This window comes from Haplochromis burtoni, unplaced genomic scaffold (genome assembly GCF_018398535.1).
Source record: "Haplochromis burtoni strain Fernald_Lab_line unplaced genomic scaffold, NCSU_Asbu1 Contig_94, whole genome shotgun sequence".
Classification (NCBI taxonomy): domain Eukaryota; kingdom Metazoa; phylum Chordata; class Actinopteri; order Cichliformes; family Cichlidae; genus Haplochromis; species Haplochromis burtoni.
In genome coordinates, this window is record NW_024582455.1 from 1,330,896 (window position 1) to 1,345,547 (window position 14,652).

Genomic DNA, 14,652 nt, shown 5'->3' on the forward strand with positions numbered 1-14,652 from the left:
CCCCCCCCAGCCTGTGCTTTTTACTGCTCAGTATGTGTTTGTTGGTCTGCGAGGCCAAGCTGGCAGGGCAAGGGCAACACAAGGGCAGTGTTTGTGCAGGGCACGGGACTTGCCTTGGTGGCACACACGTACACATACAAACATGCGCGCACACACTTGGCAAAAACAGAGGCTTATTGTGGACTTCAGGCCCAGTTTGGTCCACCCACTACAGTCACACATTGTGTCACATTTTGCATTTTATCTCTGCCTTTTATCTCTTTCTATCTTTTTATCTCATTGTCTATCACAGATTAGTCTGTTTTTTGTTTGTCTCCCCCCCCCCCTTTTTTTTTTTTTTTATTTATTTATTTTTTATTTTAAGTCTTTTAGTGAACTCATGAACTTAACATTCCCATTTATTTTCTACTGCACCGGTTTCCCTTTTTAATTCATCACCTTTTCTCCTCTCTTTTCCAGCCATCTCAGAACTGACTGCTTCTCAGACCCTCCTGAAGAGTCTTTAACATTCCCTCTTTTTTTTTTCTTTTTTTTTTTTTTTGCTCTCAGCCCTGAAGTCTGACAGTATAGTCACAGAGATCTGTGCTGGCGCTGCTTGTATTTATATCTGTACGTAACTTGTGTCCATCCTTATTTGTCTCGTGCCTGAGAAGTGAATCAGGCTCTGTGGGACATCACACTTGCACATCAGACGAGCTCACCCGCTATTCTGTCACCTGCCTCCTCACAGACACAGACTGTGATGAAGCTAAAAAGGTGAACACCTATTCAGAGTTTCAAAATCTTCACTATGCTGGTTTCATTTGTAGTAATTATTGCTTAATGCTTAATATTACTTAACACAGTCGGTATTTTGAAAGGATCAACAGCGTTACAAGACTAATTGTTGGATCTGCACCGCGTATTTGTTCCTTTATTCATTGCTCCCTCCACACTTTGTTGCTTCTGCTACTTTATCTTCTCGTGGAAAACATGCTCAGTGATTCACCACTGTCCCAATATGATGGCTTGCACCACTGAAGCATGGTTATGTTAATAATTACAAGTATTTTCATTGTTCTCTGGCAGTTGGGCACCTACCAATTTGTATACTGCTGAAAACCAACTGGTGGAATCGGGGTGGACATTTTGCTATGTGGACTCAAGAAACTAGGGTGTGTACCACAGACCATGTGATAATGAGACAACCACTCTCCCCCCGGCATAGTTACCCCATAGGCTTGTTGCATCTTTACATGTATGCGAGTTATAATATAGTTACATCTTGCATACATGAATATTCAAAAGTACATTTTCTATTACACTCAGACATGCTGAACGTGACAAACCTAACCTAAGAGAACCAGCTGTACTTTCATTGAACATATTTGTTCTAGTTGGGATAAAATGTGTCCTCTTTTAAAAGGTACCAGTTGATGAAGGGGATGAGATTGGAAGGGTTTTGGCTAGATCATCTCTACAACCCATACTTCCACTCAAAATCGGGTTACTGATAAAGTCTCATTGGTTAGAGCAAGCAAAACTGTGATGACTTTCACAGGTCTCATTAGTAATGATGCACCAACCAAAGCAAGGATTAAAAACGCTTTGTTCAACTTTGTCTATGGCGACATCCTGAATAACATCCAGAAGTCTCTCTAACAAAAATCATCTGTTGTTGACACCTGAGTGTTCATGAACTCAGAGATGACCTTCTCCTAAGGAATGGTCATCCTGCACAATCTAATCTAAAAGTCTTAATGGAAAGATGTAAGGGTATCACAAAAGTCTCAGAAAAAGTATTCAAGCGTGTTTCTATGAGCGCACTTCCCAGACATTGTGTGGTGGACACATGGGATACAAAATGCACTCTGAAAGAAATTCATCACTGCACACCAAAACCTTATAACTGTGAAACATGGTGGAGGGAGCATCATGCTTTGTGCCTGCTTTGCTACCTCAGGACCTAGAGCCTACCATACAGTTACTTAAACAGTGATTTCAATATTGTTTGTAAACCTTGGAAATCCCTTCAAAGCCCTTAAGGCTTGAGCATTTTTTTGAGCTTGGTTAAGTCCATACATCAGAAGGCAAATCTTCATTCCGTTCTTTCTGCTATATTCTGAACATGGAGTTAAATTCCCTGGGGTCTTACTCATTCCCTTTGGGAGAGGAATATGAGGAGAATTATGCATTGATCTAAAAGCAATCTGTGGTGCACAGGAAAAGGATGTTTCCATTGCTCTGTCTGTCATGCTTCATTTCTCCTCCACTCAGCTAATGACCCGGTCTTCCTGATACACAAATAGAATGCAAGGAGAGCATATTAGACCTTTTGCTGTCATTCAAACTTGATACCATCTAAACGCAGTCTTGCACAGTCACAATTTATCTGGTGGAGTGGCACGTCATGATGTCACAGATGGATATAGTTTGATGTGGTTGTGCACAGTTGTCACAAGAGATTTCTCAGACGTGGATATTAAAGAAGATGGAGCTTTGCATGTTGTTTCATGTCTTGTCTGTGATGTAACCGTGTCATAATGGCTTGGATATGATTAGTGTCAAGGTGGATGAATGGTGATGCAGCATCTGTCACATTGATTCCAGGTTTACTAGTAATTGTCTTTATTGTAATGCATCAGAAAGTTTGGCATAAAGTGGCTGAGTGTAATAACCTGTTTATACAAGATGATGGTGTGATCGTGATGTGATGCTCATTTTCTGGTTTCTCTACTGTTTGGCTCTAATATTTATTCATATAGCCTTGAATAAGGCATTGCAAGTGATACCATGTTCAACAGTGATGTTTGGCCTCATTGGTGGCCAAGATATCACTCTTGAACATAATGTGGAAGGATTTGCTTAATTTACTTTCTATGGGAGCCGCATGTGGGCAGAGTGGACACTCTTGTCATGTGTTTGACAGATTTTCTATGCGCAAGCAAGCATTATTGTGCATATTGTATAGTACATTGGATATACTAGGTATTGTATATTGGGTAGTCTACTACACAGCAAATGCCTATTTAAAAACTGGCTCTGTAGTGATTTTCAAACAACAACAAAAAAAAAAAAACTGTCCAGTCTCTGATTCAGCGTCCATCAGCTTTTATGAATGACTAGTTGGGACTTTTTTTCCCTGGGTTTTTTTTTTTTTTTTTGGTCACTCACTTCCTGTCTGGTGTCATTATTTCCTCTTTAAGAAGTGGGTGTATACCATTGTGTCACAGGAGCCAGTGACACATGGCGCACTCTTGGCTGACCAGATGTGGTTTGTTCATGTCAACCCTAAAGATACGCTCACTTCATTCATGTTTTCTCCCGGATACAGTATGGATGTCGTCTTGTGACTGAGAATATTGTTTTGCTGGTGAGTTGGTTTCATTTCTGGTCCCTGCTCGTTTCCTATGTTGTGAAGATGATTTGGTTTTATATCATCAGATGAGTCATGTGGACAATGAACAAGAAGGTGTTCGGTACAAAAGAAAGGAAGTTGATTTTGTTAGAAATTGAATGCTTTAAAGATGAAGTGTTTATAAGTAAGTCTCATACTTGGCACGATACCTAAAAATATTACACCGCTGCATTGCTCCGCAGTCACTTCTGTGGAAATATGTCTGAAAAGTTGTGCACACAAACATGTCTAATCACCGACACAGTCACAGTGTGTCACAGTTGAAGTGACCGTTATGCCTGAATGTGTGTTTACCGTCTACAGCCACCACCTATGTCCACTCCTAATGACAGTAAGCAGTAGTACTACTTCTACTACTACTTCATGGGTGAATCACAGCCAGGGCTACACACCTCAGCTGATCACTTATCCACACAGCCGCCAGATAAACTCCTACTACAGATCTTAACAGCTTTTCAGTCAACCTACACACAGACTAGACTGTGTAGCTGATTCAAAGCAAGCGTTAAAGTTATGAAAAACAGTAGATTCATGCCTGCCTCTGTGGTAGCATACCAGTCTGTAATACCTGAGGTAGTCATTTCCTGTTGGTTTTTTTTTTTTTTGGCTTTTTAAGTAAACCTAAAGGCATTCCTTTTTAATAAATGGGTTATCTCCCACTGCTGATTCAAATTTCAGGGTTTCTTTTTTTTGCTATCTGTGATATGATTGTTTTGTCTATGGTTTGTGTGGAGGGAATAATCTTTGTTATATTCTACAACTTCTCACGCTGAGTTTCATTCTGTGCCATTGTGGTTTGTGGCTGAAACTGAAACAAGAAATGTGGTGCAGGTGCTAATATGCAAAGTAGTACCGGTATACCAAGAAGTACACTGCTGGCATCAGTGCTGAAGCTGTTTGCTTACTATAACTATATATAGACTCTCTCATTTAAATGGCACCAAATCACTTTTTCAATGTATCAATGTGCCCTTTAGTTTATAAAATATATGAAATCTATAAAAAATTGCCAAGCCTAAAGTGATGTTTAATAGTTGGGGTTTTTTGTTTTAGTTTTTAAAGAAGCTTGTTTTTAATCTTGTGCACAGTCATGCCCACATCCAGACAAATGTACGCACATGGACACACGCGTACACACTGCATGCCCAGAAGTGGAAAAGCTGACTCAGGCAGCGTCTGTCTTGCATATATTTGTCTGTATAGTCATTTACGGGAGGACAGTGGTTTGGAGTGGAGAGGTGAAGAGGTCCTAGATCCTCTTTGTGAATCTTTATTTTTAGCACAGTGTGAAGGAAAATGTGTCACAGGACCCTTAATCACCAGGCGTGACCTTTTACGCATACACCATTTATTTAAGCCCTGCTCCCCTTTTCTTTTCTTTTTTTTTTTTTTTTTTTTAATTACTTGTACACAGAGATGCACAGACACACTCACTCCATTGTAGAGAGCCTCACAGGCTTCTTACTGTTAAACAGAGAGCGCTTTAGAAAGGGAGTGCTGAGTAATACCAGTGTTACTGTTAAATGCATCTGGGCATGAAAGCCATCACAACATTCAGACTAGTTCAGAGGAAGCAAAGGTTCACTTTGTTTCTTCTGTGGTGTGAACTCAGTGATTACTTGGTTTGGTTGTGGTGTCTGCTAAATATCAAAAGTTGTTAGTCAGGGTTCTCCGTTACCTTTTTGTTAATTAAATAAAAAAATAAAAAAAATCGTAACAAAGGAATTACTTCTCTTCTTTTACTGGTCTCCTTTGATTTACCCACAAACCCTGTTCCCAGTGCATTGGCAGCTGTCTGATCAAAAGACTAAAGGATTCTGGGATGTGAATAGACTGTAGCTGTGTTCTTCCCAGGCAATTTCTTTTGTTTTCTTTTTTGTTTTGTTATATTTGTGAGAGGTTAATTCCAAAATAAAGAAATGTTAGACAAGAAATATCCATTTGTGCTTTGTTTTTTGAAAGTGTTGCCTAATAATCGTCCTCATATTGCACAGAAAACGAAGGACATCCAAGTAGGATCATATTTCTGCGCCTCCAACCATCAGGAGTCATCAGAGTTTGCCTGTGGAGTTTGGGAATGGAGGCTAACATCGTGATGCGTTGTTTACTTAGCCATCTTCAGGCCAACTGGATGTGCCCCTTCAGGCTTCTCTGTTTGTTGCCACATGAAACGCTCTTTCTTTAACTGAGCTTGCAAAGCCGCTTGTTCTTCTCTGATCCTCCCGCTGAAACCTGACCTAGCAGCAGACCTCTGGCTGACTGCCACCACATCCTCAATAACCCTGCTCACCTGTGTGTGTGGTATGTGAGAGCGAAAGCGGCTGAGTGTCTGCATCACAGCAGGATGAGACTGTATTCAAGCTGTCTGCTGTGAAAGTGTCATTTTTGAAGCATATAATTAGAGAGAGGGGTGTTACATGCGTAGATGAGCTTGCACATGCACTCGTTCATCCATCCCTGATAACATGGTGCTGTGCTGTCAGTGTTTCAGACAGACATGGTGTCAAGTAACTCGTGTTTGTAACTGCGCACCTTTGTGGCATAACAAGTTTGCCATTGTCTGACCTGTGACTGTTAGTCTCAGTGGCTACTTGTGGTTTTCTGTTTGTCGTGTGAGGACACAGAGCAACACGAGCACACACTGTCTGCAGTATCTGGGTGGTTTTTTGTTGGGTTTTTTTTGGATTTTTTGTTTTGTTTGTTCTTTGTTTTGTTTTTTTTGTCAAGGCAATAGTCTATAGTTCCAGAGCATACAGAAACACGCACGAGGCTGATTGCATTTGCATGGTTGATCATGTTAAATGGCTGGGATCATGGCTCCAAATGCACCGCAGATATTGCACCACACTCAGACACGTGGTGAAATGGTTGCTCATATATGGCTTGCATGAGCACTTAACATAGAGGAGAAAGGCCATTAGAGGCAATCAGAGCTGTTGTTTTTAATGGGCTGATCGAGCTGGAATGGAGATGGCCCTGTGGCCTGGAGGAAGAGTTAATGTCCCGGGCCACTCGAGGACAACGTAATGAGAATGCAGGTGGAAGTGGTGCGATGTGCAGCTGTGGTTGAGGCAAAGGCCCAAATGGAAACCAGATTGTGGAGATATATATATATATATATTTTTTTCTGTTTTGTTTTTTTTAACACTACAAGATGGAAAATCACTTATGCCATCTGTATGGAACTTTATGAGGTAAACGGGGAAGGTGCATGAGTTTGTCCGCCTCTCTTTGATTTGACTATATGCATAGTATGTGCCGATTACATGGCTTGGAGACTCTTTGCATCTGCCAGTAATGAACTGTTACAAAAATAGCCTCACCATGCTCACTTTCACTTTGGCACCAGCCTCTGAGTCTACTGACATATTCAGTAAATGTCTGTATACATGATTCATATTTGTGTGCATTCCTATGCATGCAGAACCCCGTTGAGTGTTTTCATTGTATGTGTGGTTTGTTCCGGAGGCACCAGATTGTCAGATGAGGGGAAGGCAGGCTGAACTTTTGTTCTGTTTGCTTAGTGGGCATTCTTCTGCACTCTGGCCCTCTTCCAAATTAAAGCAGCGGCTTCCCACTGGACTCAGCGCAGCGCTTCCGTCACAGGGACACAGTGACACTGAATCATCTGCGCCTGTCAACTTCTCGCTAATGAATGTATGAGCGTAAAAACGGCACAATAGTGGGGCGTGTTTGTGTGTGTATAACTGGATCTCTGATTTAAAAAGTTGGTGCTGTTGTTTGGTGAGGCTGGATTGTGTTTGGAGTCTAAGAAGCAGTTTTGGGGTTTTTTGTACAAATGAAAGTTTAAATTTGTGACAACTGTTTGCTGGGTTGTTGAAATGCAGTACAAGTTTAATGCGTGTACATCTTTTCTTCTTGAAAAGCCTTAAACATCTCCTTTTGACCATATTCAAATCTCTTACATCAGTTTGAAAATGCTGTCAGCTTGTCTCTTAAGTTAGTCGAGCTTATTCTGGGTTAGGTGGGGAATTACTCATTATTTGGCATCTGTTAGTAGTTGTTTGGTTTTTACAGTAGAATAGCAACAATGAACTTAAGTGTACAATTTGTGTGTCTGTCCAGGTCCTTATGGTTGAGGTGGTGTTAACTGCCTCTTGCCATGCCTCCCGCCATGACAGACCTCCTGGACATATGGGCGGCACACTCACCTCTGGCCGGACACGCTCCGGACCAGATCACTGTGGACTTTTTGCTTCCCACTGGTATTTATATCCAGATGGACGTTCCACGCGAGGCTACAATTCAGCACATCAAACTGGTGAGTGTCACTGGGTTGGTGACTGCACAGGTTTCCTAAGCAACAAGGTTATTTAAAGTTTTTGTTTTGACCAGTGTTAATATTACACATCAACTAATTAAACATCTTTCAGTATCCTGCTCTGTTTACACACTATCTGTACTCTAATTTTAACTGTACTGTACTCTGCTTCGGTAACTATTGTCCATGATGTAAATATGTAAAAATTGTTCCTGTTCTGTTTGTATATGTTTTGTTTTTGTTTTGCTGCATATACAACAAAATTTCCCCTTGTGGGACAATTAAAGGATTATTCTATTCTAAATACTTAATCAGTTCATATAAAATTCAACTGGGAACCTACTTTGAGGACTTCCTTTGCTTATTGTGTAGTTGTTCCTGCATGCCTTTAGGCGTGCTGTCACATTAAGGGAAAACAGAGGCTGCAGCCCAACATTCAGACAGCTGGTCAGTCAGTCAGACATTATCCAATGCCTGTTTTGACAGAGGTGATTGTTGTGGCTGGCAGAGTGTTTTTCTGTTTGCAAATGGCTTGTGATGTCAGCTTATAGGTGATGAGGCCATATGTGAGTGGAGGTCAGAAGTCACAGACGTGATGAGGTTCACAACTCTAAGAAAATAACTTTGAGGCATGTGTTGACAGCGTAGGTGTTTGTGTGCGTGTGGCCCTCATTCACAGCACAATCAGATTCCTTCTGTAATGACTGACTGTATGAGAACACAGATGCTCAGTCCTAAGCTGTACCAGCTTCTGCAAAGGTAGCATTTATTGCTCTCAGTACAGGGCTGTTTATTGGATTGCACAGAATTTTTATTTTTATAATTCTGGTGTAAAACAAACATGTGCTGCACTGAAACACAAAGTCATTATTTCCCCAAAAAGGGCACCATTTAAAGCCTGAGGAGGTGGGTTGTTGCTGTGTGTACAGAGTGTCTGCTATTCATTGACCGCAAGTCCTGATTTCTGTCTGAAATTCATGGGTCTTTGAAATAATTCTTTTTTTTTTTTTTTTCCCCCACTGAGGTCTGCGTCCTTGCACACTGGTATAAACCCATACACGGACATGTTTGCATTTAAAAAGTACATAAACCTGTGAATCAAACAGAGGCCATGTTTGTGAAAGGCCGGAGGCTGTTAGTTTAGCTAAAGGGTAGAATATTCTTTAACTTTTTGCAGGCTTTCAGACCGTCTGTACAGAACTCTTTATTAGTGATCATATGGCCAGCAGTGGGCTTGTGAATGACTGTTTCTTTCATTCACAAGCCTCCATTCATGTTTCAGACTACAGCCGAGCTCCCCAAAATGTTTTACAGCGATTCTGGGAAATGACAGTTATCATTTGAAACTCTTTATTTTCCATTTGTCACATGTTGAGATCACTTGCTCGCAAAAGCAGTTCAGAGAAAGTAACTGTGGGAAATGTTTTGAGTGTTTGTGGAGAGGAGAGAGGAGGCTTGTTCTGTTTTGCCAGAGTGCATCTCTTTTTCCTCACAAAAAGACTCTCTCTTTGACACCCATCCTGTGATCAGGCTGTGGGGGGCAAAGGGGCATGTAGTGTACCACCAGGGGCTGGCAGGCAGGGGAGTCGTACTCTGATTGCCTCACCCAGAAACTGTGTTGTAAAGATATGAGTCACGTCTATTCCTCATTCTTGAAAATGCTCTCAGCCTTGTTTTATGAAACTGTCAAATAAAATGTGATGTTGTTTATTACAGTTGCTCATTTTATGTAAGATTTATTTATTATGGGCTAATGGCTACAATAAAACACACAGTGTGATTTTTGTGGGGTATAAATACCTTATTGGAACATATTTGTTCTTCTCCCTTCTAGCTCTTATGGAAGCAGGCTCAGAGCTTCCCACTGTTTCCTGCACTCGGCGAAATGGAGAGCCACATGTTCGAGTGTGTCAACCAGGCAGCCGTACACGAAGAGCTGGAGGACGAAACACGTCGGTTGTGCGACGTTCGCCCCTTCCTGCCCGTTCTCAAGCTGGTGATGCGCAACTGTGGTCGAGCAGAGCGCCTGTTGGACTCCAAGATCGGCGTGCTCATCGGCAAGGGTAATGCAGCATCGCTTTTAAGACTCTACCTCGGTTTGAAGCAGTACATTATCACACAAGATCTCTCACATGCGTTCCTCCGCTCCGGATAGATTCCTTTATTCTCAGTGTTTGACATTTCCAATAAAGAAAAGCACTTAAGAGCTGGTAAATGGGACTGTAAATCTTTCCTACCTCACAACAAGCCGTTAGCACCTCCTCCAGTATGCTAAGCAGCTCTCCCACTCAGCACGCTCACCCATGCATTCAGACCCAAGGCTCCTGTGCAGATGGCTTCTATCACTAACTGATAGAGAAGCGTGATGTTTGACTGGACGTGTTCCTGACATGCCTTCCATCACATGTCACTTTGCATTTTCTCTGAAGATTGGGCCTTTTCAAAGAACACAGGGGCTCTGTCACTACTGTATAACAGCCCAGTCCTCTGAGGTGATTAACTATTTGGAGGAAAAGCAGTGTTAAGTCTTGAAGCAAGGTGAAAACCTTGCGTCATGATCAACACTCAGTTTGTTTATCATACATGAAAGAAGGCACAGTAACGTTGAGTTTCGGGAGTGATTCCTGAAAGCGAGCGTAAACGCATTACAGCGGGCTGCAGGTAAAGTATAGTGGAAAGTCTTTTCAGAGATTTTAAAGGCAAAATGATGCCGTGACTAGTGAAGAGAATAACAGAGGTTAATCAGTAATGAAAGGGAAGTAGTGTAGCCCCATTGGATTATTAAACAGACACACATTCAGCATTCTTCCAACCAAGAGATTAAGGATTGGAAGTCCTTTGTTCTTCAAAGAGGAAGAGAAGAGCCTCTGAGTGTAATTGATCAAGACTCAGGTGATATTGATATTCTCCCCCCCGACTCCACTTTGGTCTGACCTGATCTCTTAAAGGCTTTTGAAAGAGTAAAGCGGTGTTTCAAAGGGAACCCCACAGGCTTGTCTAGAAGGTCAACACACACACACATGCACACATACACGTGTCAACCATGTTTTCCCCCTCCAGTAATGCAGCCACACAAACTTGGTCTACACAGCTAATGTGCTTCAGAGCCTTCTTGAATGCTGAGGGTCATATGAATGTGAAATGCCTTTAAATGTCAACATGTTTTCATTACTCAAGAGTGAATGAAAGTACCCTTTAAAAAAAATAATAATAATAATCCAGTGATAAAAGCAGAGGGTGGACTGTGATCAGCCCAACAGCAACTTATACCTCTGTGTGTGAATATTAAGGGGCTCTACTGTAATCCAACATGGAGACAGTCATCATTTTATGCACATTCATTACTGCTGGTGTCTGGCACTGAACATCCCACAGGTGGTTGTGCATTTTCTATTAATTTTAAAGCCTCTGTGTTCAAGTGTGTTACTTTAGGAATATTCACCATCTTCCTACTCGTTTCTCTTATTTCAGAAGTTTCGTACTGACTTTGGTTAAAAATGCTAATTAATTTTGTTCCATACTAAGAATCCACATTGCCATTTTTAATAAAAACTCAACTTGACCATTATCAGTCTTTAAATTGAACCTGTTATGCTTTGTATGATGTAAAAGAGAGGGAATATCTTTACTGTGTTCCTCTCAAGCAGATGGCCCCCACAATGGGCTGTTCAAACCTTCTGTTTGTGAGTCAGAAGAAAGAAATAAACTGGCTTATAGGGAACAGCTGGAACAGCTTGTTTCAGTAGATGAACTGAAGGGCTGCAAAGTTGTTGATGAATTGGTTTAAGTCAGTTTTTTTATTTATTTATTTTCTTTATAAATGCTGATTTCTTGTAACATTAAGAATCATCAATTTAGATTTGTAGACAAATTACTGATATCCAAGTGCCCCTCTTTCTTAAAGTGGTGGCACGGCTTTCTTTTGCAATGTTGTAACGGTGTCCTTTACTCGTGCTCTCTAGGTCTCCATGAACTTGATGCCTTAAATGACCAGGAGGTGAAGGATTTTCGGAGTAAGATGTTTCGGATCAGTGAAGAGAGGATGCAACAAATACAAATGATGGCATTCTCGGAGTGGGTGCAAGCCTGCTACTCCCCACAGCTGGAGCCTGCGGCAGTGACCGCGATCACAGCCGGAGTCAACGATGCACCGGTGGACCTGAAAGTCATTATCCACTTTGACCAGTCCCAGGTGAGGGTCTGTAATGCAGAACAGTGCAGCGTAGCTTAATCAGTGGCAGTTTATGTAGGATAAATAAAAAGGATACACTGAACTATAGATGCAGGAGGTAGAGCAGGTCTGCTAATCAGAAGGTTGGTGGTTCGAGCCCTGGCTGCTCCAGTATGGATGCCAAAGTATCTTTAGGCAAGATACTGAACCTCAAGTTAGTCCTTTGGAGTGTGAATGTTACATAGAAAATTTGGGTATAAAAAGCATTTAAAAATGCCTGTAAAGTAGAACAGAAAACTAGTCTTTACTAGTTTAGTCTTTGTGTTTTGTTTCTTTTTTTTTTTTTATTATTATCATCAAAGAAGGCTACATTTTCATTTCATTCAGATGCATAAACATGGGTTGGAATAAATGAGTCCTGCACAGCTTTATAGCCATTCTGTTTCAAAATGGGCCTAAACAGGATAATAGATGTTTTTACCTTCACTTCAAAATCATTCTGTAAAGAAGTGTTTTCTTTATTATAGTCCTGTAATTTCATAAATGCAAGGTTTGTGATGAAAAACTCAATCATGTAGTTCACAGGTTGCAGCTTTCTTTAGAACGCCTCATCCAGTCTGGTCTTTCTTCCACAATCGCTGAACCTCTTACGGCTGTCCTCTTTTCAAAACATCAGCTTTAATCATTTTTACAGCATCAATAAAACCTGTTATACTTCCTCTCAACAGGCTCTGGCCTAGCGGTGTAGGAATAAGTCAAAAAGAGAACTTATTTTGGATGATCTTAGACCTTTCCTGAGGGTTTTGACAGCTGACATTAATTCTTAATTTCTATTTTTAAAACAAGTTCATATAATGTATCCTCGTGTTGCTTCATTTTGTGCTTATATTGCACGATGCTGAGAAGAATCCTCAGTGAATTGTGGCTAATTTATATATCTATTCTATCATTTTTCTACTGCAATCGGCAAGAGTAGACAAAAAGACACTTGAGTAATATTTTTGGTGTTGAAAATAGAGCATGAGTGCTAACGAAGAAGCTGTCTTTGTTTTGTAATGAGCTTTACAATATACGTGTAAAGTTTTGTCTGTTCAACATCTCTGCATACATAATGAATTGAGAATAACCGTGTGACTTACTGCTCCACTACAGAAGACAAAACCACCTTGTTTTAGAAGCAAAAGTAACCATGTGACTCCACCAGCGCAGGCACATGTACTGTAGCTCAGCCTCTTTTTTTTTTTTTTTTTTTTTCCCCCCCCCCCCCCCCCCTGCTCTCACAGTTGGCAGCTTCACAACAGTCACGTGATTGAGCCCAACTAGCAAGACATGTGACAACAATAAGTGGGTCAAAACCATCAGTGAAATTATGCCATTCTCTCAGATGCACGCACACATTAGCATGGCAGCTCAAGGGACCAAAATGCTGATTAAAATGAGCTCCCTTCTTTTCTCTGAACTCACTTGACTATGTCCCTCCATCTGTCTCGGCCTTTCTCTTTGCCTCTGTAATAGAAATAATATTATTTAATAATAAAACAGATGGTCACATCCCTCCAGACTCCTGTATATCAGCTTTGATCAACATCACAGGCACACACATGCACATAATACAAAGACTGACCATCTGTGCCACCGCACTCAGGTGAACATTGGCAGGAAGTCTTATTTTGAGAGATCAGACACAATAAGCTACATTATAGACAGGAAGTGCAGTGGTGTCGTTTATTGTTCAGAAATAACCAGGGTTTGGTGTGGACTGTCTAAATCATTGACCGACTTCCTCCTCCATGTTCACGTCAGTATCCAAATCAAGTCTCATTTTAGCATTTAAAATATGGCTTTTATAGTCACCAGCATGTAATTGGAAAAACTTTTAATATCTCTGCTGTGTGTAGATCCTCACTAATGCAGCTAAGGTTGCTTTTTTTTAAATTACTAATGAAGGATGGTTTTTATTAAATCGCCAGGAAATTAAAAGCAATTCCATCTCTGGTATCGGGTCAGTGCTGTGCTATAAATGGCATGACGCAGTGAGCCTCGCGGTCACACAGCAAACCTGGTAGATTCCCTGTGATAAGGCGATGGAGGCTAACACGTATTTGAACACATATCAGTGGAAATCCTGAATGAATTCAGCCATCAGTGTACCAAGTGATTACATGTATATGAACTCACTCTGTGTATCAGTTACTTGTACACATGAAAATTGAGAGAGACTTTTATTATGGTCTTATAGATCTTATATCATTACTTGTTTCTCAGTGTTTTACTGTGCTCTTCCTGTTTAAGATGCACAAGCAAATGCAGCTTCTAGGTTTATATATACAAATATGAAATGTTTGTATTTAAATCATAGAGGGTACTAAATGTGGAGTCTAGTGATTAAATGGCAGTAAAACATTTAACTATAAAAGCCATTTGCAGCTCATTTTTGTGTCTTACCCTTCTGGCATTTTGTCATCTAGATATGACCAAATATACACACAAATGATGATTTTTTTTTAAAAACAAAACAAAACAGCTATTATATTCTCAGATGGTCCCAAATACATTTTGACCAGTATTAAACACTTGACTGTCTATTTTCCCTTCTTGCAGGACTCTGCCAGTCTGAAGGTGTCATTGTCTTGCACCCCCAATGAGCTGATGGAGCAGGCTTTGAAAAAGTGGCTGACCACCCACGGATCTGAGGACGCGGTATGGAGGGGTCAGTATATACTGAGGGTCAGCCAATGTCTGGAATTCCTTGGTGGAGACCATCCACTGATTCAATACAAGGTCAGTGGCTGCATATCAAAG

General features: G+C 40.9%; 1 protein-coding gene across 2 annotated transcripts in view; it reads left to right on the top strand.

Annotated features, from left to right (window-relative positions):
• The window catches only part of pik3cb (phosphatidylinositol-4,5-bisphosphate 3-kinase, catalytic subunit beta), a 47,715-nt gene that overhangs the window by 15,780 nt on the left and 17,283 nt on the right, over positions 1-14,652 (top strand). The window contains exons 1-5 of one of the 2 annotated variants that reach the window (XM_042222754.1): positions 349-3,352; positions 7,484-7,679; positions 9,514-9,742; positions 11,642-11,871; positions 14,452-14,631. In XM_042222754.1, the coding sequence (XP_042078688.1) occupies positions 7,521-7,679; positions 9,514-9,742; positions 11,642-11,871; positions 14,452-14,631 (798 nt within the window). In that variant the 5' untranslated portion in view covers positions 349-3,352; positions 7,484-7,520. Of the gene's footprint in view, positions 1-348; positions 3,353-7,483; positions 7,680-9,513; positions 9,743-11,641; positions 11,872-14,451; positions 14,632-14,652 lie in introns of those variants that run through there. The other variant, XM_042222753.1, reaches the window with a different exon arrangement.